The 24,823-nt window shown below is 49.7% G+C and overlaps 1 protein-coding gene across 1 annotated transcript; it reads left to right on the top strand.

The window, feature by feature from the left end:
- Nucleotides 1–20,354: 20,354 nt before the first annotated feature.
- LOC119562710 lies at nucleotides 20,355–23,810 on the top strand (the record flags this gene model as incomplete). Its single annotated transcript, XM_037875899.1, has 1 exon — nucleotides 20,355–23,810. A coding segment is annotated over one exon (3,429 nt), but the record flags the coding sequence as incomplete, so codon positions are not given.
- Between the last annotated feature and the right edge of the window lie 1,013 nt (nucleotides 23,811–24,823).

Genomic DNA, 24,823 nt, shown 5'->3' with positions numbered 1-24,823 from the left:
ATCTAATGTCCGTTGTAGCTGGGCCGGGTGATTTGAAGGGCTTAAAAGAGTTAACAGCCCACTGAATGCGGCCAGGGTTTGAAATGTTGTCAATACTCTGGTCGTCTAAATTCACCTCTATGTGGAGGTCCTCCACTACATGGGTGTTGTTAGGGAAGTGTGTGTCTAACAATAGTTCAAGGGTTTCCAGACTGTTTTCCGTCCAGCCATCAGCATTGGTTTTAAGATAGCCAATGGTTGCTGGAGCTTTAGCTAGAATTCTTCTGAGTCTGGATGCCTCCGCAGTAGATTCTATGCTACTGCAGAAGTTAGCCCAGGCTCTTCGTTTTGATATTCTTATTTCCTTTTTGTATAGGCTTAGTTTTGTATGATATAAATTCCAGGAGGATTCGCTATTGTTGTATTTAGCTTTATTGAAGTAAGTTCTACACTCTCTTTTAAGGTTCGCCAGGGTTGGGTTCCACCATGGGGGTTTGTGCTTTGTTTTGACTGTTCTACTTGGGCAAGCCCTTTTTAAGGCCTCACCGCAGATATCAGTAAAAGTGTTAACTAGGTTTTCTAATTCTTGACGGTTGCGTATGCGTGTCGGGGGAGCGTGTAGGTTCCTGTTGTGGAGATTTTTGTAGTATCCCCAGTTGGTTAATCTTAGATTAGTGATGTTCTCGGCGGGAGGATAGTCTAGACTTATTGTAAATTCTATGTAACGGTGGTCTGAGAAGGAGTGGTAGTTCAAGGGTTTCCAGACTGTTTTCCGTCCAGCCATCAGCATTGGTTTTAAGATAGCCAATGGTTGCTGGAGCTTTAGCTAGAATTCTTCTGAGTCTGGATGCCTCCGCAGTAGATTCTATGCTACTGCAGAAGTTAGCCCAGGCTCTTCGTTTTGATATTCTTATTTCCTTTTTGTATAGGCTTAGTTTTGTATGATATAAATTCCAGGAGGATTCGCTATTGTTGTATTTAGCTTTATTGAAGTAAGTTCTACACTCTCTTTTAAGGTTCGCCAGGGTTGGGTTCCACCATGGGGGTTTGTGCTTTGTTTTGACTGTTCTACTTGGGCAAGCCCTTTTTAAGGCCTCACCGCAGATATCAGTAAAAGTGTTAACTAGGTTTTCTAATTCTTGACGGTTGCGTATGCGTGTCGGGGGAGCGTGTAGGTTCCTGTTGTGGAGATTTTTGTAGTATCCCCAGTTGGTTAATCTTAGATTAGTGATGTTCTCGGCGGGAGGATAGTCTAGACTTATTGTAAATTCTATGTAACGGTGGTCTGAGAAGGAGTGTTCGATCCCCACCTTCCACGCTTCTAGTTGGTTAAGTAGGGGATCAGATATTAGAGTAATGTCTAGTACTTCCCTCCTATTTCTGAAAGTTGGGTCATTACCTTTGTTGCAGATGAATAGATTTGATTGAAGGAGATAGTCGTAGAGTAACTCACCCCTTTCGTTGGTGTTTGTACTTCCCCATTGTGTGTGGTGTGAGTTAGCGTCCCCACCCAGGATGAGTTCCTTAGATGAGTGAGTGCGTATGAGTTGTTGTGTAGTGGTGTTTGGTAGTGGCCCTTCGTAGTCGTGAGCCAGATAGAATGATGCTATGGTGTGATGGGTGTGTTCGTTTAGCTCCAGTCTGACCGTGGTAAGGTCGCCTTCGCTAAGCTGTGGAATAGGAAATGTATTAAAGTGTGTCTTTGTAAGAATGCAGGTTCTGGTTTTACCCTTGTCCTTGGTGTAAAATAGCTTGTATAGGGGGGTTGATAAGCCACAGATGTTGTTACCAACAATCCATGGCTCTTGAATGAGGACTACGTCTATGTTGCCTGTTGCCACGCGGGTGAGGAGGGCAGCGGATGCTGCCTTGCTGTGGTGCAGATTAATTTGCAGAAACTGCACCATCTTTGGGACTGGGGTCGGGCTGGGTACCCTCCGCTTCCTCCGCTATGTCCTGGAGAACAGAGCGCCCTGGTCGGGTTGTGTCCTGGGTGCACAGCTGTTTCAGGCTCTCCGTCAACTCCGAGTCGGTTGACACGTAGCAGGTGAGGGTGGCCTCTTCGTGATCTGGTTCGTCGTCGCTCGGGGGTTCGTACGACGCACAGGCAGCCAGGTTGTCTGCCGCTATCTTATCGGTGTCATATATGCGTAGCTGCACCTTATCGAACCCGTAGTTCACTCTGTGTTGTTGGGCTGCGAGGGGTTCCAAGCAGGCCTGGTTCAGGAGGATAACCACGCTCATGGTGACTCGCTCGGTTTTCTCCACCTTGACCACCTTCAAACCGTCTGTTGGAAGTTTTGGGTTGAACCTGGTCAGCAGGCTGAGTATAGCCTCTGGTTCCGATGGTTCCGACGGCAGCCACACCCTCGCTCTCGGTCGAGACGGGATGTCTGCAGCCTCACAAACTGCCAGCTTGGCCCCGGGGTAGACCTCGCCGACTTTGGTAATTGCAGCCTTGTAGAGTGCTGCCGATCTCTCGTCTTCGCAGGCGATCAACTTTACATTGCCCTGGTACCACCCTGCATCTGTGCAATCGGGTGGCGGGCCTGGGTTTTCGTCCAGCACTTTCAAGGCCACTGTCGCAAGGGCCCGTCTAACCAGACCCCATTGGTTTCTTGGGATCCTACCGCCTTCATCGCTCTGGTCGATGACACCAATGATCTTCCGATCCTTTACCACTTCCGCAAAGGATCTCGACCATGTGCCGCGGTTGGTTACCTTAGCCTTCTTGCTCGCTGGTTGAGCTGACTCGATCGACCTCTCTCGCTTGTTGCTGTTGCTGGTAGTCATAGCGATGTCGAAGTCTGGGATAATTGCCTTTGCCCAGGCTATGTCCTCTTGGATTTTCAGGTAATCCAATTTCGATGTCTGATCCTCACGTATCGGATTGGTGGCCAGCCGTTTGAGGATCCTAGAAGCCTTCTTTCTTTCAAGAGGTCCTGCCTGGTTAGGTGGTACCCTCTTAAACTCCTTTGCCCTGGTACTCACCACGAGACCGGCTTTAGCGCTACCCTCAGGTTGGAGTGGCTGGTTAGCCACACCTACGCTGGTGGGAGGCTTGGGCTTGTCGCTATGGCGAGTTGGGCTTAGCCGGCTGCGTTGTTCGCTGGCCTTGGCAGGGGTGGACGTCACATGGACTGGGGTGGTCAGAGCCGTGATCTTGCTCTTTCTCTCGTCGTTGGTTGCGACTTCCGACTTTATAAGAGTGTCGGGCTCTTGTCTTGTGCAGTCTTTTGGTTTTCTATTTGTTAAATTCTCCATGTTAATTCCCACGAGCTGCGGAGAAAGGACAGGTCCACCCGGGCAGAGATCCGCCGTACCCGGGTAAGGCTGACTTAGAACAGGCGGTCGCCACTTGCCTGAGCTCACCGTTTGAGACTGAGTTATTTGATGACTCGGGCTCCCAGCCAGATTGACTCTCGGCACGGTACGAGTGACACCTTAGTCCAGCCCGGGGTGAGATGAGTTGTGTGGGTAGGGAAGAGGTAGGTTCAAAGAGTGTGGGAAGGGGTGTGTGTGAGCTATTTGTCGGAGGCGGCAGCACAAGCGCGACGTCGGTACTGCTACGGCGCAGATACCCGCTGACTGTCCGGGGCTACTTATTTGCGCTTCGTGTTGGGGGCTTGGCGGTAGCCGGGCCGTGTCCAACTTCCACGCTTATTCGTAGCTACCCTGGAGAACCAGGGCGCTCGCTATCCGCAACCTGCGACCCGTTCGGTAGCTTTCAGCTCGGCGCTCTCAGAGCCATCCCACTAGTATAAGATAATATGTCAAAAAACACCGAAGCTATATTTTGCTTCAAATTATTATCGTTCCTACGGCAGCTTTGATATCGTCCGATTATGATAAAATTAAACTCGAAGTTCAGAACTAAGAAAAAAATATTATTTTATTACTTTTAATGGCACTTCTATTCGGCTTACTCATCTGAGAATCAACCCCATCTAAGTGCCTGGACACCGTGATATTGAGGGCAACTGCAATGCAGACGAGCTAGCAAGACAAGGGGCAACCGCCGACATCCTTCGCGATAAGGACACGGAGCGTATGCCCATGGCTACCTGCAAGCTCCATCTCAAGCAGAGACTGTACACACTGTCCAACAACCGTTGGAACTCAATCTCAACATGCCACAATTCTAGACTCACATGGCTATCGCACAACCTGAAGCGCTTTTAAGCCCTAGAAGCTTCACACTTCCGAACCTTGCGGACACTGTGGGTATGCCCATGGCTACCTGCAAGCTCCATCTCAGGCAGAGACTGCACACACTTTCCAACAACCGTTGAAACTCAATCTCAACATGCCACAATTCTAGACTCACTTGGCCAAACTACAACCTGAAAAGAACAAAAACTGTCCTACAATCTAGCAGGGAGGACATCTCCACTCTCCCAAATGCCCTCATGGGCCACTGTCTTATAGGGACTCAGGCGCACAGGCTGGGACTCAGTATCCACGACTTCTGCCGCATCTGCAAACAGATAGACGAAGAGGAGAGCATCGAACACCTCCTATGCTTCTGCCCAGCGTTAACCTAAAGCGCTTTCAAACCCTACCCTTCAGTTCCAAAAAAAAAGTTTCACTTGTGAATCACCTTGGGAATCACCTGGGACATGTCCTCGTGCACAAGTGAAGAACAAGTGACGCTCCATATAGAAAATTGTATGGGATGTCCGCATTTTCACAAGTGAAAATTCAAATGAAAATTTTTCGAAGTCCTGCGGGATTTCACTTGTTCCTTATACTCATTTTTCGTATGGCCTGTCACGTGCCGGTGACTCGTCCCAAGTGAATCACTTGGGAAAATCAGAATTTTTCCTTGAGTTTTCACTTGTGAAATCACTTGCAAGGGACACGTCCCAAGTGAAACACTTGGGAAAATCAGAATTTTTCCTTGAGTTTTCACTTGTGAAATCACTTGCAAGGGACACGTCCCAAGTGAATCACTTGTGAAAATCAGAATTTTTCCTTGAGTTTTCAATAAAAAAAATATAGAATTTAATTCATTTCATTTTAATTCATTTTAATTATATGGTACTATTTAGATTTTCAAAAATTGTACAATTATTCTTTCTGTTTTTTTGCTTCGTAAGCTTATTTTTAACGTTAGACATCGCCGTTCTTAAACCTTTGTCCGGGTCCTCTGAATCCTTGGCCAACGCTCCTGAAAAAACATTTGTATGTTTAAAAAATGCGTTTTATTTGTTTAATTGTATATTTACCTTTTATAGCTTGTTGCAGAATTTTTATTGGCACAAAACTTTTCTTCATCCACTTTCGGCTAACGGAACCCATTGAATACCTTCAAAATTTACGTACTTTAAACTAAGATCAATGCACAACATCTTAAACTTAATGTAGCACTTACCTGACTTTATTATATTAACTAAACGATTAAAGTAACTCTGCTGCGCACCATTAAAATGGATGCTTCCCTTTCAATCACTCAAACAGAATGCACCAAGTCTTCTCACCCCTTTACTAGATTTGTTTTGTTTTCTCTTCGCTGTTGGCGCGTGCCACTGCACCTATACCCTTTCTAAAGTGAAATATATCCGACTATATAGTTTTACCTTCTTGAGTAAAAAATACAATACGATTTTTTTTAAATGTTAATACTTAAATGTTTTAAATACTTAAATCAATTTTAACGGACTAAATTTTTATAACTTAACTAAAAAATTATATTGTAATAAAAATGTATAATAAGTAAATATAACATTATAAGTAAATTCAATTTACTAAATTTTACTATAATCAAATAGTTTACTTTTATAAAACAATATTAGTTGTTTTTTTCGATACACAATAATGCTCCTAAAATATTAGGGCATTCACATGTCGCTTCTCCACGAAAATTTTTCCGCCGAAATATTAGTCGCTAGCCGAACATAACGGAGAGACGCAAAAAAAAATAACGGACCAGCCGAAATTTGTCTCTGCGAGCGCGGAGTCCAGGCAGATTATAAGACAAGAAAGAGAGGGAAATATCCGAATATCTGCCTCTCTTTGTTGCACGATTGTTTTCGTGGGCAGTCTTCTACGCTGCGCCGACTGCTCTGCTGACGTCAACAGCGTTTTAGGCACAAAAAAAAACAAAAAAAGCTTTTTGCCTTGAGCCATGTCACCGCGTCCCTACTGCAGAACTGAAGGGTAGGTAGCTACACACTTCCGAACCTTGCGGCCATTCAGGGCGTAAGCATCCAAAAAGTCTTATGTTTCTTGAGAAGAACAGAATACTTCGCAAAAGCAGATAACCCATGAGCTAGGGAAAAGGATCTGCTCAGAGATCACGTGGTATCACAAGGGGCCCATTGTCCTAAGTGTGGGGATTAGTATCTAATCTCCAACCACTCCTACCTAACCTAACTTACGGCACTTCTAAAATTAATAATATATCCTACACTAATGTAGACACTAAGATATTGGAATACATCACCGCTCGAAAATGTACTGATTTTTTAGATCCGAATGATTCGGAACTCTCATTCGATAATATTAACACAGTAAGTCCTCTTATCCAAATCAAGCAAACTACCAGTTACTACCCGCCTACTACCCGCCTAGATATATAGCTTTATAGCTTTATAGCTATAGCTTTAAGAGAAATACAGTGAATTATAATAAATGTTAAGTTTAATTAAGAATAAATAAGTCATAGCTAAGTTCAGAACGCTGGGCGGCAACGCCAACCGATAGTTCATCAAGACATGTTAAATACTAGAAAAGCGAAGGAGCTAAAATACCAGAAGTGGGAAAATACTAGAAATCCCGAATAGAGGAAAAGGCCGGAAAATGAGGGAGGGTCACGCGGCGATCGTGGCGGGGCTCTTCTCTCGGGATCGCGGAACGGAAAAGACGTGTAATTCGGACACGGCTTAGCGAGGTTTCGAAAGTCACGCGTGCTCCTCGAGATCGCCAAGCGGAGGCGATCAAGTTCTGCAGAGTGGCCACGCGGGCGATTACAAGGCACACATATATATATAAGCAAGTCAGCTAAGGTTAGTACGGTCAGTTTCTCATGTGCTGAAGACGGTGTAGCGGACCCGAGTGAGGACAAAAATGAATAAACGGTGAAGAATATCTAATTGCATCTTTCGATCGTGCGTTTCCTTCTTGTAGTCAGGTACCAAAGCTAACCTAACTTTACCCCGCCCACACCACTGCTTCGGACCTGGATGTGGACCCCCTTCCCGTCCGGTCCAGTAGTTTTCCTACCTCTGTAGCTTTGGGATTCGTGCGTCGACACCCTTCCCGCCTTATCCGCAAGCCTAGTTTTCCTGCCTCCCCCGTAGTTTTGGGATTCGTGCGTGGACACCCTTCCCGCTGTATCCACAAACTTCGTTTTCCTGCCTCCCCCGTAGTTTTGGGATTTGTGCGTGGACACCCTTCCCGCCGTGTCCGCAATCCTAGCTTTCCCACCGCCTCCGTAGTTTTTGGGATTTGCGCGTGGACACCCCTCCCGCCTTATCCGCGAGCCTAGTCTTCCTGTCTCCTCCGTGGTTGTGGGATTCGTGCGCGGACACCCTTCCCGCCTTATCCACAATCCTAGCTCCTTCGCCATCCTGGCGCTCGTGCGCGGCCCCGCCCTCGTGCTGACTTACGCCCGCAAAGTAATCTCCCGGCATGGCCTCGCCCGAAGGTCCAGCCCGGTGGTTTTTTCGCCTCCGACGCGAAACCCAAGACTTACGCCCGCAAAGTAATCTTCCGCCTTGGCCTCGCCCGAAGGTCCAGCACGGTGGATTTTTCGCCTCCGACGCGAAACCCAAGACTTGCGCCCGCAAAGTAATCTCCCGGCTTGGCCTCGCCCGAAGGTCCAGCCCGGGGGATTTTTCGCCTCCGACGCGAAACCCAAGACTTACGCCCGCAAAGTAATCTTCCGGCTTGGCCTCGCCCGAAGGTCCAGCCCGGTGGATTTTTCGCCTCCGACGCGAAACCCAAGACTTACGCCCGCAAAGTAATCTCCCGGCTTGGCCTGTTAGGTCGCAGCCCAGGAATCGGACTCTGCATAACCAACGTCATCTGCTTTTCTTCGACGTAAAGAAGGGCCTCTGGTGAAGACTCCCCTCAAAGTTACCCGTTCCCCCTGTGGAGTGGAACCCTCTAGTCCGGCGTTTCGGTGATTTACAAATTTTCTTGTAAAGGACTCTGGATCCGACTGAGATCTGTATCACGGCCGAGAAAGCATCCTTACAAGTGGCGCCCGAACAGGGACACCGAGACTAGCGGGGCATTTATCCAAGTGGCCTAAAGAACCTCCGTGAAAAGGGAAGAGTCGCCCGGAGAGTCGAGACGACCGCCCCTACCCAGAGTCGGGAAGGAATAGTAGGATTTAAGAAGGAAGTCCGCCCAGGAAAACAAGACTATGAGGACCCCTAAGGAATCAGACGATGAGTCCGAAGAAACCGATTTTATCGAAAACCCTGGTGTAGGAGTTCGCTGGATATATGCTCGCCGAAAAGACGAACTCAACTCACTCGCCGTTGAGTTTGGCTTTAAAGCGGATGGTACCGTCGAGGAGGCCAGGAGGGCGTTCGCTAACCTAGTCAACACAAGATCCTTCCCACAGCGGGTGTGGACCCGACTAGCTCAGTTGCAGGAACAGTATAGCAGTCGGGCCCCGGGCCCCAACCCTGCGGGGAAGAACGATGAGATGGGACAATTTGCGGAGTCCCTCCGGATCCCCGTCGGCTCTGCCGCCGCGCCGATCAAGGTTCCAACGCGTCATCGAGGGATACATCCAAGAACGACACACGGCGTCTGGGTGCCGCCAGGAGATGTTCGCCCAGCCACCGGCCTACAGGAATGTACGAGGTAACACGACTCCCACTCAGCATTTGCTCCCCGAGAAGATGCATAAGTGGAACCTACGGTTCGACGGTAGATCAGATCCGTTGGCTCTCGTCGCCGCACTCTAGGAGAAGATGACGACGTATAGGATAAATCCGGATGAGATCCCCCGGGCTATGTCCGAAATTTTCGAGGGCCCGGCGGCACGGTGGCTCCGCACTAGCCATCTGCAATCTGCCTCTTGGGAAACTTTCCGAAGGGAATTTCTGGATTTCTTCCTACCTCCTCGATATTTCGAAAGGTAAGAGGACGAGACTCGCACTCACATGCAGAGGAAAGGAGAGCCTTTCAAAACATACCTGATCGAGCTCAGGACGAAGATGCAACAGGCTGGGTACCGAGAAGAGGAAGAGTTGTATGGGGCATACGAAAACATGGCTCCCGAGTATCGGCTGTATATCAAGCGCGGCGAATTCGCGTCATTGAAGCAGCTGACACACATGGCTACTGAGTACGAGAGTGTCAAACAACTCGAGTTGATTCGAGGTGGAGCCCCAGGGGTGACGGGCGGAAACCGCGAGGGATCGCAACTTCGACGGTTGCCGAATCCCTTCCGGAGCTCGGAGAGTACTACACAGGCAGGCCACGTGACCCACCGCATGATCGAGCAAGGAACCTCCCGAGTAGACGAGCAGCGGGCCTGCGGCCGCTGCGGTGAGAACGGACACTTCCGTCGAGACTGTCCCAACCCACGCCGCGACTTCTGTTGGGATTGTGGCCGAGTACAAGTTCTAACCATAGAGTGCTGCCGTCAGGATGCCTCGGGAAACGGAGGACGTCTCCGCCGGAATCTGGGTGCGGCATCGAGGAGTTTCGCCAGCGAAAGTTTTACAAACCTGGTCGCCCGCGCCGGCGAGGTTCGGGATTTGGTCACTAGAATAGCGTTGGCCGATCGGTCATGTCTGGACGTGACGAAATTGTGGCGAACTCCGGTCACGTTGGCGGGCACCACAGTACTCTTACCCATGTTGGTGATGCCCACCATGTTGGATCGAGTGATACTTGGGATGGATTTCCTCAAGACCGCAGGAACGCGCGTGCGATGTGGGCAAGCCACCCTTGACTTGCAGCCCGAGCCACAAGCGGTAGGCGATCCGTTGTTACTCCCAGTGCTCATACCACCGAGGGACGATCGAGGAGAAGCAGTACGCCCTGTCAAGTTTAAGGTCCAATTGGGGACTGCCAGACAAGGAGGTCCAGAGGTTCTCAGCCCGACACCTACGCGTGCCACGGCTGCAACAGACGACACTGGGATACCAGTAGGGATGGAAGCGGGAGAGCACGACGAAGAGCGACAAATCGTACCTTTGAGCCTGGGACAACAAAGCTTCATCGACCGGGAGTTAGCTTTGTTCGAGAGTCTCCAGGGGGTATCGCATGTCGCCGAACACCGTATCGTCATGCGCGACGATAAACCATTGAAGCAACGGTATTATCCCAGGAACCCCGCGATGCAACATGTCATCGATACCCAAGTAGACGAGCTGCTCCGCTCCGGAGCCATCGAGCCTTCCAGGAGCCCACACAGCGCACCAATCGTTTTGGTAAAGAAAAAGGCTGGCGATTGGCGCATGTGCGTTGACTACCGACAGTTGAACGCACACTCGGTGCCCGACGCCTATCCGGTCCCGAGGATCAATCACATCCTGGAGAAGTTGCGTCACGCACGGTACATCTCTACGTTGGATCTGAAAAACGGCTATTGGCAAATACCCATGGCCAGGGGTAGTCGCCAATACACAGCCTTCACCGTTCCAGGTCGGGGACTATAACAATGGAAGGTCATGCCCTTTGGACTGCACTCCGCCAGTGCCACGTTCCAACTTGCTCTGGATAGCGTAATCGGGGCGGAGATGGAGCCGGTCGCCTTCGCTTATTTAGATGACATTATTGTCATTAGCGCTACGGAGGAACAGCACTTCGTTAACCTCGCCGAAGAGTTCCGCAGATTGCGGGCGGCAAATTTGAGGATAAATCCAAAGAAGTGTACTTTCTTCAAGCAAAAACTGGTTTACCTCGGTCAGTGGTGAAGGGATTCAGACTGACCCCGAGAAGGTGTCCGCGATTAATGGGTTGAAGACCCCCACCAACCTGAAGAAACTCCGCCAATGGATCGGGATGGCCTCATGGTATCGGAGGTTCGTCCCTAGCTTCGCGATCATCGTACAACCAATGACCGCCCTACTGAAGAAAGGTCAGAAGTGGATCTGGGGACCAGAACAGCAAACCGCCTTGGAAGAGATTAGAAGATGCCTGACTACCGCCCCCGTGTTGGGTTGTCCGGATTTCAACCAGAAGTTGGTTTTACAGACTGACGCGAGTGACGTCGGTTTGGGAGCGGTGCTATCTCAGGACATCGAGGGTCAAGAGAAGGTCATCGCATACGCTAGTAGCGGACTAACTCCTGCGGAACAACTATACGACGACAGAGAAAGAGTGCCTGGCCGTCATCTGGGCCATCAGGAAGATGCGGTGTTACTTGGAGGGCTACCGATTCGAAGTCATTACCGACCACTTGGCTCTCAAATGGTTAAATTCTATCGAGAGTCCTTCCGGCCGAATAGCGCGCTGGGCTTTAGAACTGCAACAGTTCCAATTCGACGTGCGCTACCGACGAGGGAAGCTGAACGTCGTGGCCGATACACTTTCGCGACAGCCCTGTGAGGTGCTTCAAGGCGCTGTCGAGATCAAGGACCACTGCGAGTGGATCGGTAAGATGAAGAACAAGGTACTCGACGAGCCTGAGAAGTTCGCGGACTATATGCTAGAGAACGACCAGCTGTACAGGAATATGGGTTACCGAGCTGACGACGAGGACTACTTCCCGTGGAAACTCTGCGTGCCCACCCCCCATAGAGCCCGCGTCTTATATGAGTGTCATGATTCCCCGACCGCAGGACACTTGGGGGTCCGAAAGACGATTAACCGCCTGTCACAAAGATATTTCTGGCCCGGCATGTACCGCGACGCAAAACACCATGTTCGACACTGCGAGTCGTGCCAGAAATTTAAGACCGTTCAGACCAAAGCACTGCCCCGTTCGAAACAGGGGAACTCTATGCTTCTGGTCTTCCATGACGTGTTCTCCAAATGGGTAGAGTTGATCCCACTCCGGAAAGCCACCGCCGCTGTAGTACAGAAAGCGTTTCGGGAACGTATACTCGGGCGAGTGGGCGTCCCCCGGAAGTTCGTGTGCGACAATGGAACCCAGTTCACAAGTCGGGCCCTAAAAGACTAATTTACTAAACTCGGCGTGGAAGTCCAGTACACGGCTCCGTATTGTCCGCAGGAGAATCCCACCGAGAGGACCAATCGTACAGTGAAGACGCTGATATCTCAGCTGTCGGAAGACGACCAAAGTTCTTGGGATAGTATGTTGCCGGAGATTTCTCTCGCTATCAATAGTAGCATATCGGATTCGACGGGATATAATCCCGCATTTCTCACTCAGGGACGGGAGTTACGCCTGCCTGCGATGTTGTACGACGAACTTACCCCTGGATCGGGGGTCTTACATACAGGTCCTGAAGACAAGGCGTCGCGTCTCAAAGGAATCTTCGACATAGTGCGATCGAATCTACAACGAGCATCTCTAGAGCAGGCGAGGCACTATAACCTTCGAAGGCGCGAATGGAGACCAACGCTAGGGAGTCAAGTGTGGCTGCGACAACATCCCTTATCGAAGGCTGCTGAGGGATTCGCCGCCAAACTCGCTCCCAAATACGACGGTCCCTATACCGTCGCGAAGTTTACGTCTCCAAACTTGGTTCGCCTGCGGCGCCCGGGAGACCGACGGCGACGGATCGCCAATATATCACAGCTTAAACCCTACTATGCGGTAGATACCCACGACACGATCGACGACGGCATCACCGGGGCGAGTAACCCGGCACGGTAAGCGCACAGAACCGCGGAATAGTTTTAAGATCAATGCTTGTAATAGGTTAAGATTGACGGGTCCTATGTTAGCTACACCGTTAGGTAGGGAGTTCAGAAGGTAGGATTATACCAATAAGTCTAGACTAATATTCCAGATGGACGAGGTAATCGTGGTATCCGACGACTCCGGCGACACCGAGGCCTTCCACCCGGGGGCAAACTACGGGGACGGCCGTGAAGAAGAAGAGGAGGAGGAATCCCCCACCTCCGAAGGTGAGGCCGAGGGCGGCTCAATGGGAATGGACGGCGACGATTCCCAGGATCCCGGCGACCCACACTTTGCTGGACTTCGCGGAGGTCTGTGGAGTCCCCGACCCGGGGAGTCGCGACGAGGCTACCAGCCGACGTCGCCCCAACCGGCCTCGTACCGCCTCGACGACGACGAGGACGGCGCCAGCGACCACGATGCTGACCGATTCAGTCGACCCCCACGCTCCGGCTACAGCTCACCGTACGGTCATCCCCAAGGACGACGGCCCGGGGAGCCGTACTACGCCGAGTCGCGACAATCCGAATCGGAGGAGGACTGCCCGTGGACCAGGCGCGATCCTCGGGCCGGCCATCCGAGGTATTCACGGCCCGGACAACCACAGTTTCCGGACGTAGAACACTTCTACCACCATTCGACCGAGGATCAGGTGTGCAGATACGCTGGACACGTGTCGCTCATGCGAATCGACGTCCGATCGGTACTTATAAAGGTACCTGGGCTACACGCACAAGGACCATATGCGGATGAACCTCCTCCCCACCCCCATGCCCGGCGCTTGAAGCCGGCGAAGGAGGTAACCTCGAGGCCGATCGTTCGCCGTACGAGTTTCGACGACCCCAGCTACGCTCTCTCAAGAGGTCCAGACGTCCCCAATAAGAGAGGACCATCCGCAGGAGGTGTCCGACCAGGGAACCCAAACCTCGCCGCCCAACCGGCAGGACCTACGTCGCTTGACTCAGACACCCGGGACGCAGGTGCCTTACGACGAGGGGCCTATCAGTTCGAGACGCGACGTCGAAGTCTCAACACCGATCGTTCCGTGTTCCGAGTATCTGGCCGGCTTCGAGTTGTGACGAACGAAGGCGCGTGCGCCACAATAAGTACTACTTTCGTTATTATAGCTTTAAGAGAAATACAGTGAATTATAATAAATGTTAAGTTTAATTAAGAATAAATAAGTCATAGCTAAGTTCAAAACCCTGGGCGGCAACGCCAACCGATAGTTCATCAAGACATTTTAAATACTAGGAAAGCAAAGGAGCTAAAATACCAGAAGTAGGAAAATACTAGAAATCCAGAATAGAGGAAAAGGCCGGAAAATGAGGGAGGGTCACGCGGCGATCGTGGCGGGTCTCTTCTCTCGGGATCGCGGAACGGAAATGACGTGTGATTCGGACACGGCTTAGCGAGGTTTCGAAAGTCGCGCGTGCTCCTCGAGATCGCCAACCGGAGGCGATCAAGTTCTACGGAGTGGTCACGCGGACGATTACAAGACACACACATATAAATATAAGCAGTCAGCTAAGGTTAGTACGATCAGATTCTCATGCGTTCAAAACGGTGTAGCGGACCCGAGTGAGGACAAATTAAATAAACGGTGAAGAATATCTAATTTCACCTCTCGATCGTGTGTTTCCTTCTCGCAGTCAGGTATCAAAGCTAACCTAACTTTACCCCGCTCACACCGCTGCTTCGGACCTGGATGTGGACCCCCTTCCCGTCCGGTCCAGTAGTTTTTCTACCTCTGTCGTTTTGGGATTCGTGCGTGGACACCCTTCCCGCCTTATCCGCAAGCCTAGTTTTCCTGCCTCCCCCGTAGTTTTGGGATTCGTGCGTGGACACCCTTCCCGCTGTTTCCACAAACCTCGTTTTCCCGCCTCCCCCGTAGTTTTAAGATTCGTGCGTGGACACCCTTCCCGCCGTGTCCGCAATCCTAGCTTTCCCACCGCCTCCGTAGTTTTTGGGATTTGTGCGTGGATACCCTTCCAGCCTTATCCGAAGGAGCTAAAATACCAGAAGTAGGAAAATACTAGAAATCCCGAATAGAGGAAAAGGCCGGAAAATGAGGGAGGGTCACGCGGCGATCGTGGCGGGGCTCTTCTCTCGGGATCGCGGAACGGAAAAGACGTGTGATTCGGACACGGCTTAGCGAGGTTTCGAAAGTCGCGCGTGCTCCTCGAGATCGCCAACCGGAGGCGATCAAGTTCTGCAGAGTGGCCACGCGGGCGATTACAAGGCACACATATATATATAAGCAAGTCAGCTAAGGTTAGTACGGTCAGTTTCTCATGTGGTGAAGACGGTGTAGCGGACCCGAGTGAAGACAAAAATGAATAAGCGGTGAAGAATATCTAATTGCATCTTTCGATCGTGCGTTTCCTTCTTGTAGTCAGGTACCAAAGCTAACCTAACTTTACCCCGCCCACACCACTGCTTCGGACCTGGATGTGGACCCCCTTCCCGTCCGGTCCAGTAGTTTTCCTACCTCTGTAGTTTTGGGATTCGTGCGTGGACACCCTTCCCGCCTTATCCGCAAGCCTAGTTTTCCTGCCTCCCCCGTAGTTTTGGGATTTGCGCGTGGACACCCTTCCCGCCTTATCCGCAAGCCTAGTTTTCCTGCCTCCCCCGTAGTTTTGGGATTCGTGCGTGGACACCCTTCCCGCTGTATCCACAAACCTCGTTTTCCTGCCTCGCCCGTAGTTTTGGGATTCGTGCGTGGACACCCTTCCCGCCGTGTCCGCAATCTTAGCTTTCCCACCGCCTCCGTAGTTTTTGGGATTTGCGCGTGGACACCCCTCCCGCCTTATCCGCGAGCCTAGTCTTCCTGACTCCTCCGTGGTTGTGGGATTCGTGCGCGGATACCCTTCCCGCCTTATCCACAATCCTAGCTCCTTCGCCATCCTGGGGCTCGTGCGCGGCCCCGCCCTCGTGCTGACTTACGCCCGCAAAGTAATCTCCCGGCTTGGCCTCGCCCGAAGGTCCAGCCCGGTGGTTTTTTCGCCTCCGACGCGAAACCCAAGACTTACGCCCGCAAAGTGATCTCCCGGCTTGGCCTCGCCCGAAGGTCCAGCCCGGTGGATTTTTCGCCTCCGACGCGAAACCCAAGACTTGCGCCCGCAAAGTAATCTCCCGGCTTGTCCTCGCCCGAAGGTCCAGCCCGGGGGATTTTTCGCCTCCGACGCGAAACCCAAGACTTACGCCCGCAAAGTAATCTCCCGGCTTGTCCTCGCCCGAAGGTCCAGCCCGGTGGATTTTTCGCCTCCGACGCGAAACCCAAGACTTACGCCCGCAAAGTAATCTCCCGGCTTGGCCTGTTAGGTCGCAGCCCAGGAATCGGACTCTGCATAACCAACGTCATCTGCTTTTCTTCGACGTAAAGAAGGGCCTGTGGTGTAGACTCCCCTCAAAGTTACCCGTTCCCCCTGTGGAGTGGAACCCTCTAGTCCGGCGTTTCGGTGATTTACAAATTTTCTTGTAAAGGACTCTGGATCCGACTGAGATCTGTATCCCGGCCGAGAAAGCATCCTTACAATTTACATTTATATATTTAAATTTCATGATTAGAATCAAATACTTAAAATGTTTAATATTCAAACCACGGCAAATCCATACAGAAATTCTACCAGAAAGTAATATTTTCGACAAATACAAAAATATTAACGACAATGAAAATACCCTAGAAGAAAATATCATTGTGGAATTGACCAACCAATTGCATTCAATACAACCATTAGATCCAATGAATCGGGACGATTCAATTTAGAATGGGGGAAGTTATATGACACATTATTTAAGCCGAGAGCCAATCTCCAAATAACTCTGACTGACTCCGAGATAAATCCGTGGTCAGCTATTTCTCTCAACTCTCCAAATTATTCCCAACCTTATCAGTTTTACAGACTCCTCACCGAACGTATACTGTAAGCATCGAAGCCGATATTGTAAGCATCAAAGCCCCAGGAGCGAGCCCTGAAGTCCACTAACGTAAACACAAGATCCCCAAAGCGAGCCCTGAAATCCGCTAACGTAAACACAAGGTCCTTAAAGCGATCACTAAAGTCCGCTAACGTAAACATACATTTTCGGCCGAATTTTAATTTCAAATTTATTTGGCAAATTGCATTATCCTATTTTCCGACTCTCTTGAGTCACTCTCTTAATCATGTTCGAGTTTGAGATATATCTCTTAAGCCGAAGTTTGATTATTGATCATTGAACTCGAGGACGGGCAGTCCGTTTTTGAGAATCGAATCGAGCAGTTGAAACGAGTGTAAAGTAAAGAGCAGTAAATGAAAAGTAAGTTCGACTTATAATATTGTAACAGTGAATAAGTGAATTTTTCTATATTTCTTATTTCAACATTCTTGGGTGGTGCAATATACGAAACTTTTGTTTGGAGTGGATAATAACTCCGTAAGATTCAAAATCGTTGTTAAGACTTGCTTGTTCGTGGTGTATCGAATTGTGGATTAGAATTCCTACTCCACCGTGAGAATTGTTTGATGTGTTTTTGTGTATAAAAGTATAAATAGGTTTCTTGCAGGCAGATGGCTTTCGGCAATGGCAATATATGTTCTTATCTGACGTTTGGTGCTTATGTTAGTAGGTATAGTCTATTGTCTGTTGCCAGTCTATTGAGCTTCATTTTCTGTGATCGCAGGTTGTTGGTGGATGTCATCTTGGAGTACGGAGTAATTGTGTTGGTAGGTGTCTTTGAAATTCTACGGAGCTTAATTTTCTGTGATTTTAGGTTGTTGGGTTGATGTCATCTTGGGGTACGGAGTAGATTGGTGAATGTGGCGCATATTATAGATTCTTGGTTTTTATTGTTGTGATTTCATTTTGAATAATATAGGCTAGGCATGATTTATCTAGTGGGCTGGGATTGAACTGATTGTTTACGTCGTATTCGCAGTTTATGCAAAATATTGGTTTGTCGCATTCGGTGTCCTCTATGGTGTGTGCTCCTGCGGAATAGCTGATGCACATTTTAGGGCTTATGCAGGCTTCGGCGGGGTGTCCAAACTTGAGGCATTTACGGCATTTCAATAGGCATGGAATATGGGGTTGATCATTAACTCTCTTGTATCCTATCATTAAAGTTTGTGAGGAGTTGAATAACTCCCCACAAATCTCAGCAGCAGCAGCAACAGATGGCCGGCTGCTTACCAGATACGTGTCGAATTCGCGTAGTAACTGCGCGGCGAGGAGCGGTTGGAGAAGAAGAGAGTTTGGAGGCCAATGTGGTAGAATCAGAGAGTTTGTAGACCAAGGATGGAGAATAAGAGAGTTTGCAGACCAAGGATGGAGAATAAGAGAGTTTGGAGATCAAGGATGGAGTATGAGACAGTTTGGAGACCAAGGATCGGAGAATGAGAGAGTGGAGACTTGGCCGGCAGAGCAAGAGTGCCGTGTGCAATAGGGGATAACGGCACTCCACCGGACTTTGGACTATGCCGTGAACATTGGACCGGGAGAAGAAGTGCCACATCTCGGCACCGGAGCGGCACACAGGCGTGCCACATGCATCACGGGAACTAGCGGGACGGCAGCAGTGGGCAGAACCTCGGTTGGAAGCTGTGCGTAAAGGACAAGTGGGTCAAACAGGAGTCACGTACTTTGGACCCGGAGTGGAGAGATTCAGCGGGCCGTGCGCACAAGGGAAATAACGGTTACTCGAGCCCCTATATAAGGCCGCAAGTCGTCAGAAGCAGCGCCGTGGGAAGAATACAAGAAACAAGATCGCTACGTTGAGAGGTTCTGGGTTGGGACATCAGGAATCTCCGAATTGAGACACAAGTGGCTGAGGTCCGGAAGGCATCACACGGCTAAGTCAAGGCTAAGTCAACTTTGTCACAACCACACCCTGGCGAATCGCCCGGCGGGTCTGCGAAAGAGGCCTGTGACGAGGAACCGTAAGCTTGGGGGGGAAAGTTGTCTAAGACCCAGCGTACCTTGCCCGACCAAGCAGGACCTGGCGCGAAGGACGAGCGGTGTATCGATTTGTGGTTTCAAGAGGCGTTGTCCTGAAGAGCCCTGCGATTACCGGCTAAGTCCCCGAACAGGAACTGCCCAAAACCCCGAGTGCCAGAAACGCCAAGCTACCAGTCAGGAAGGGCGAGCGATCGACCCGTTCAGGCATTCAAGAGGCGTTGTCCTGGAGAAGCCCAGCGGCTCGGCAGGTCCCGGAGCGGCGATTGCCCAAAGACACGCAAGACAAGAAACAGCGCAGAGGACATCGGCAGCGACGCCAGCAGACATCACCGGCAGCCACGTCACCATCGCCGCGCGGAGCTCATTGGGGAGCGCAGTAGCGCCGCGGATGTCAAGCATTAGGGTGAAGTCGGGTGGAACGTTCGTCTGCGCTAGGCGTAAAGCAAAGTGCCGGCCGCTAGGCCGAACTCTCTGCAAGTCCAAGGCGCGACAAGCGACCCCGAAGCACCGCGTCGGCAAACGGGCAGAGGCGGCCACTACGAGCATCCCGAGACACAGGAGCCAGCGGTTGTCAAGTCAGCGCGTCGACATCCCAGGACAAGGAGCATCAGCAGCCTGTGAAACCAGAGCGAGGAGATACAGATATCAGCTCAGCCATCCACCCGCTGTATTAATAACACGAGAATAAATCCCACTGTTACCTTTCGAACCCTGTGTTTTCTCACTGATCTACGGGGCAGTCACGTCATATAAATTTGGTGGGACGAACACACAATTTTCTGAGTTAGCCGCACGAATCTCTTAGCGAGCAGACCAACAAAATCAGTTCGTTACAGGTTTCGGGTAGAGTCGTTGATGGAAATGTGACGATAATTAGTCCTGTTTATTGTAGAACATTGTTCTTTAGGATGCCTATTTTTTTCAATGTTGGTTACCTTTTGCGACTTAGTATATTTAATTCATCTATATTGTAAAATTTAAAGTTTCATGCTCAGCTACGGAAACAGTGAAGTTGAGGAAGTGAGTTAGCTTTAGTAATGCCTGAATGCCTGGGCTGCGCCTTTGGCCTTTACCAATAAGGTTCCGTTTCAACTTTTGTTACAAGACTTCACTTCGGGACCGCAGATGAAGTCAATGACATTTTCAATCACAAATGGTAAAAATGTTTCATATGTCTCTTTGTCCGTTCTGGTGATCGAAAGAAATTTGGGTTCAAAATATTGTGTTCTTTGTACAAAGAGGGGGTAGTTTAAGTCCGGTGGTCTATGCGTTTTTGTTGTGCTTGGGCTGCAGTCCGCTGTCCTTGTGCGTATTTGTAACGGTTGTAATGTGATATTTGTATTTGGGTTTTTTTCAAATTTTCTTTATGCACTTGTTTGTTTTTACCAAAATTGGTAGAACTTTGTTTTTGTATCTACTGGTAGTCGCGAAGTTCTGCCAATAGCACGTCTTTTCCATCCCTCACTAACGTCCACAAGCGCCTATATCGCTTAAATCTGTCTGCACCCACATTACCATATATTGAAATGGCGTTTGTTTATCTCCATCTCCCTGTTGCTTCCTTTTAGCTGAGTAATGGGTATTTGATTGTCGAGGCACTCAACTATAGCGTTCTTCTTTGTTTTTCTTTTATAACATTTAACTTTTCCTATAGGTTCTTGACCCCGATGATTCAAACTTGGACCTGTTTCCACCAGAGCCGTTGCTTGTGAGAAGGCGGGAACGTCAAAGCGCAGTCAAAGAATTCGTTGATCAGCGGCTTGGCCTGCACTACCACCGCCGTCTACGGAAGAACTTGAAAATTGTTAAGCCCAAGCCGGCATACAATGTTAAGAAGTTTAATCTTATCCGCTACGTTTTTCCTGAGAAAGTACTTGTCCCAGACGGTCCCGTCCCTGTTGAGGAAATGGAGGTACTGGACGCCACCAAGGTCAACACAACCCTAGAGTATCTCGATCTAAAGCAGCAGCTGGCCAAGTCCAAGCGCCAGAAAAAAAAACTGGCCCGCATGCAGCTGCTCGGCTTGCCCTGCATTGAGAAGGAGCAGCTAAGGGCGGCAGATCCTTGTCTGGAGGTCGAGGAGGAGCTGGATGTCGACTGGGTGCCGACTCCAGAGCCTCCGTACAATGAGGGCGAAGGTCACCATAGACAGGAGGGTGGATGCAACCGACCAACTCCCTCACAAGCAGCAGGCCACACTAGCACCACTGGGAACTCTGGCTGTTCCGGCTTCCATCGCGTGTCTGCTGGCCAGGAAAGCGTCGACAGCGGACGGTTAACTGCCGGCATGGAGTCGCAACCGGCACGTTGGCGTGGAAATATGCCGGCACCCAAGGAGAGGGAGAAGACCCTGACAATACACCCGAGACGAAAGCGCGACTATGCCACCGAGCGCATTCCTTCTGAAATATTCAACCAGGTGCTGCAGAATTCTTTACTGCCGCTCCTAGAGCAACCGGAACCTGAGAAGCTCCGCTTTGCCAATGTAAGGACCAAAAAGCGCCCGTATACAGAAATATTTGAGGCCAGACACCACCATGACCATTGGGCGCCGACTCAAGTGAAAAATGTACACGTACAGTATCAGCCGAAGACCGTTCTTCCCGAGATTACAAAGGTGTCGAATAAGGTCCGGGAACCGGTGGTCAAATTTCAGAAGGCTAATCCGCCCAGCACCAGGCATGTGGACAAGGATCTATCCATGCCCAGCTACGACTTTAGCCATATGATTTCCAAACAGCTGGCTGCTACCCGCATTGACAGCAAAGAGGCTGCAGGCGAAATAGTGCCTAACCTCTGTCGACCATACGACATCGTTTTTCACTCGCGGGATCCCGAAGAGTTGGGCAAACTAGACTTTCCGGGTCGCAAACAGTATCTGGACCAGCTGCGTGACACCCGCGAAGCCATTTACGAGACCAAGGACATCGAACCTGGCGAAGATCGCCTATTAGTAGATCGTCGCGCAGTGGTCGCGGACCTTGAGGAGGACCTCAAGAGCATTGAAAACTGCCTTAGCTCATTGAGCAGCTCCGAGTGCACTGATCTGTCTAACGACAGTGGCAGCTTCATGGTGATCGAGGATAAGACTAAGTTGCCCCTGGATTACATACGAAAGCCACTGGTGCCATTCGAGGAAATGCGCCGCGCACGCTTCCACGCGGCGGTTATTGACGTGAACGCCGAGGACGAGGATCCCTACCGCATGCTGCCATTTTCGGGTCAGCACAAGGAGCAGGCCGATATGCTGGGTCCCAAGGATACGTTTTTTACCTTCAGCACTCGGCTGCGAAACAGCTTACGGTTGCGACTGGAGGTGCCCGTACCGGATGTCCGCAGGACCCTGCTTGGACCCGGGAACCGCAAGTACTACGGGGCAGTGATCACCGATCTTGACGAGAACTATATTGAGGAGTTAAAAAGCCGCGCCACCATTAAGTCTTTCAAGTTCAAAACCAGTATTCAGTTGCTTAAGGACGCCATGCGTCTGAAGTACGAGGCCCTGTTGATTCAAGGGCAAATGGTGCGCACCAAGATATACGACCGCATGAACGAGCGACACTGGGTGGATATGAAGAATACCAAGAACTTGTACGAGGCGTTGTTCGCCAAGTGGAAGAAGAAGGAGTACAACGCGGCCATGACGATGGTGTATCAGGTGAAGTCGTTTTACGAGACCACCGACAAACTGAAGCAGGAGTACCGGGATCTAGAGCGCGAGTTGATGATGCTCAACATGGATATTGTTTTTATCGAGGGCCACTGGATCCGGTGTATTATGCTGCAGAACTTCCACTACCTAATGGGGGACCAGGATTGGCGAGCGGAGCGTGACTGGATACATCTGGTCCCCAAAAGTGAGCGCCGCGCCAGTTCCGAGGGCCAGGTTGACGAGGAGCAATGCCCGGAGCATGCAGCTGGGGAAGTGGATGTGGGTGATGAGGACTTGGAACTGGAGCCTTACGACGTATCGATCGCAAAGCGATCCACCGTCAACATTCGGGTGCGCGACAAGGACGACGCCTGGGCCATCCGCGCCTTCTACTACGATGTCTACATGCATAAGGTCCACCCAATCCTGCAAGTCTTTCCTGACGCAGAGTCCTTCTTGCAGGGCGTCGAGAGCCTTAAGAACAAAACCTTTATGCTGCTTCTAGAAATGCACTTCACAATGTCCATTCACACCGAGCTACAGGGCCGACTGGAGACCTTTATAGATTGGTGCACCAAAGAACTCAAGGAAAAGCAGGAGTACGTTGCTCGCAAATCAGCTAAAAAATTTTTTATGGAGGATCGCGCAAAGGAGATGGAGGAGAGGGTCCACCACTACCTTGGACGGCCCATCGAGGAGACGATTGCGGACGAGGATTTCAACAAGCACCGCGCCGTCTTGGCCGAGGTGTGGCGCCGCGTGGTCGCAGACTCAGTTCGCGGTACCAGCGATGTCCTGCCCAGTGCTGCTGACATGGTGGCCGCCATTAGCGACGTGGTCATGGAGATCCTTTCAAAGTTCGAAAACATGGACATTGAGAAGGTCCGTTCCGTAGAAGCCACCCTGCGAAAAGGACGCCGATACAGAGAAAAGCTCTCCTACCAGGCATATCAGGTTGAGCGGCGCATTGAAATGGAGATGAAAAAGGTGCGCCGCAATCTGGAACCCCCCTTTAAGAAGCCGAAGCGAGAGGGACGCCTTCCAAGGCTCTTCCTTAAGAGGAGGGTCATTCCGGAGGAAAGAGAGATCCTTGTAATCTCTGAGAACACAAAGAACTTTGTGCGTGCTTTTAGGGAGGACGGTTACACCGGCGACCAGATTACTCACACCTCCTTGTTGACAGTTGACAATATGCAGGAGCAGATAGTGCCCTTCTATTTTGACCACTTCCTGAAAATCAACGGCTACACGCCCAATTACAACTTTAGGACAAACGTTGACTTGCGTGATGGACCAGAGTTTAATCGCCTGAAGGTACGTGAAGTCCTACCAGATGTCTTGGCCAGGCTAGAGACTTGGGAGACGATGCACAAGAAAATTATGGAGGAAAACATCCAGAGAAACCCGAAGATGTATGAGAATGTTATCTAGCAGCACCTATTCCAGTTCGATTGTAGTTCAACCTTTTAAATTAAATTTTAAGTTTGAAATCTTTCTTATCAATTACTTAAACATAAAACAAGAAAGGAAGTAAACTTCGGCAAGCCGAAATTTGTATACCCTTGCAGCTATAATTATTAAGTTTAATTCAAAATTCTTAAAAATACAAAAAATTTTATTCTCAATGGTATGAGATAATATATCAAACAAGGAATAACGCTATAGTCGAGTACCTCGACTATCAGATACCAGTTACTCAGCTAAAGGGACCAAAGGGAAATAAAGATATGCAAGCAGTAAAGCGAGATTAAAATGGGCCGTGTTCTCAATATATGGTTATGGCTAAACAGATTTAAGCGTTATGGGCGTTAGAGTGGGCGTGGGAAACATTTTTGAATCAATCAGTTAACATTTTTACACTAATTTTCTAAAATAAGTTGACCCTGCACCTTGCTTCCTGTCATAGAATAGGCTCGCACTAAGAAAGGGACTTCGTAAAATTCGCCTTCAACCAACTCCCAAGCCTATTGTACCACGAAAGATATCTGGGTATTTATCTTAATCACTGTGGACGACATTCCACGTAGTAACGAAGCGTACCAGGAAAATGTGAGAAGGCGAAGTATAAAGAGTATACTTAATTGCCCCCATCACCCCCACATCCCCATGTGACAATATTGATCATCTATCCTTCCCCTCATTATGTGCAATTAATAGTCAGGTGTATCAGGTGTAGTCATAGTATCCAAAAGTTGTTATCTTACAGGAACATATCCGATCATGTTGGGGAAAGGTGTAATCACGTACCCTTTGCCACATTATCACAGGTGTTGATGTGCACGTGTGAAAGGTCGCACACCCAAAGTATTTAAAGATGGTTATCTTAGAGGAACATGTCCGATCATGTTGAGGAATAATATTTTCTATGATTGTAAAATTAATTTAGAAATCAAAAGAACCCCAATAAAATAAATCTCACAAGTTAATAATTCTCAGATGTCGAATATTTTCAAACAGACATTTTTGTTTCC

Source organism: Drosophila subpulchrella, unplaced genomic scaffold, assembly GCF_014743375.2.
Source record: "Drosophila subpulchrella strain 33 F10 #4 breed RU33 unplaced genomic scaffold, RU_Dsub_v1.1 Primary Assembly Seq84, whole genome shotgun sequence".
NCBI classification, from domain to species: domain Eukaryota; kingdom Metazoa; phylum Arthropoda; class Insecta; order Diptera; family Drosophilidae; genus Drosophila; species Drosophila subpulchrella.
The sequence above is the reverse complement of the archived record's forward strand: the minus strand, read 5'-3'. Positions and strand labels throughout refer to the sequence as shown.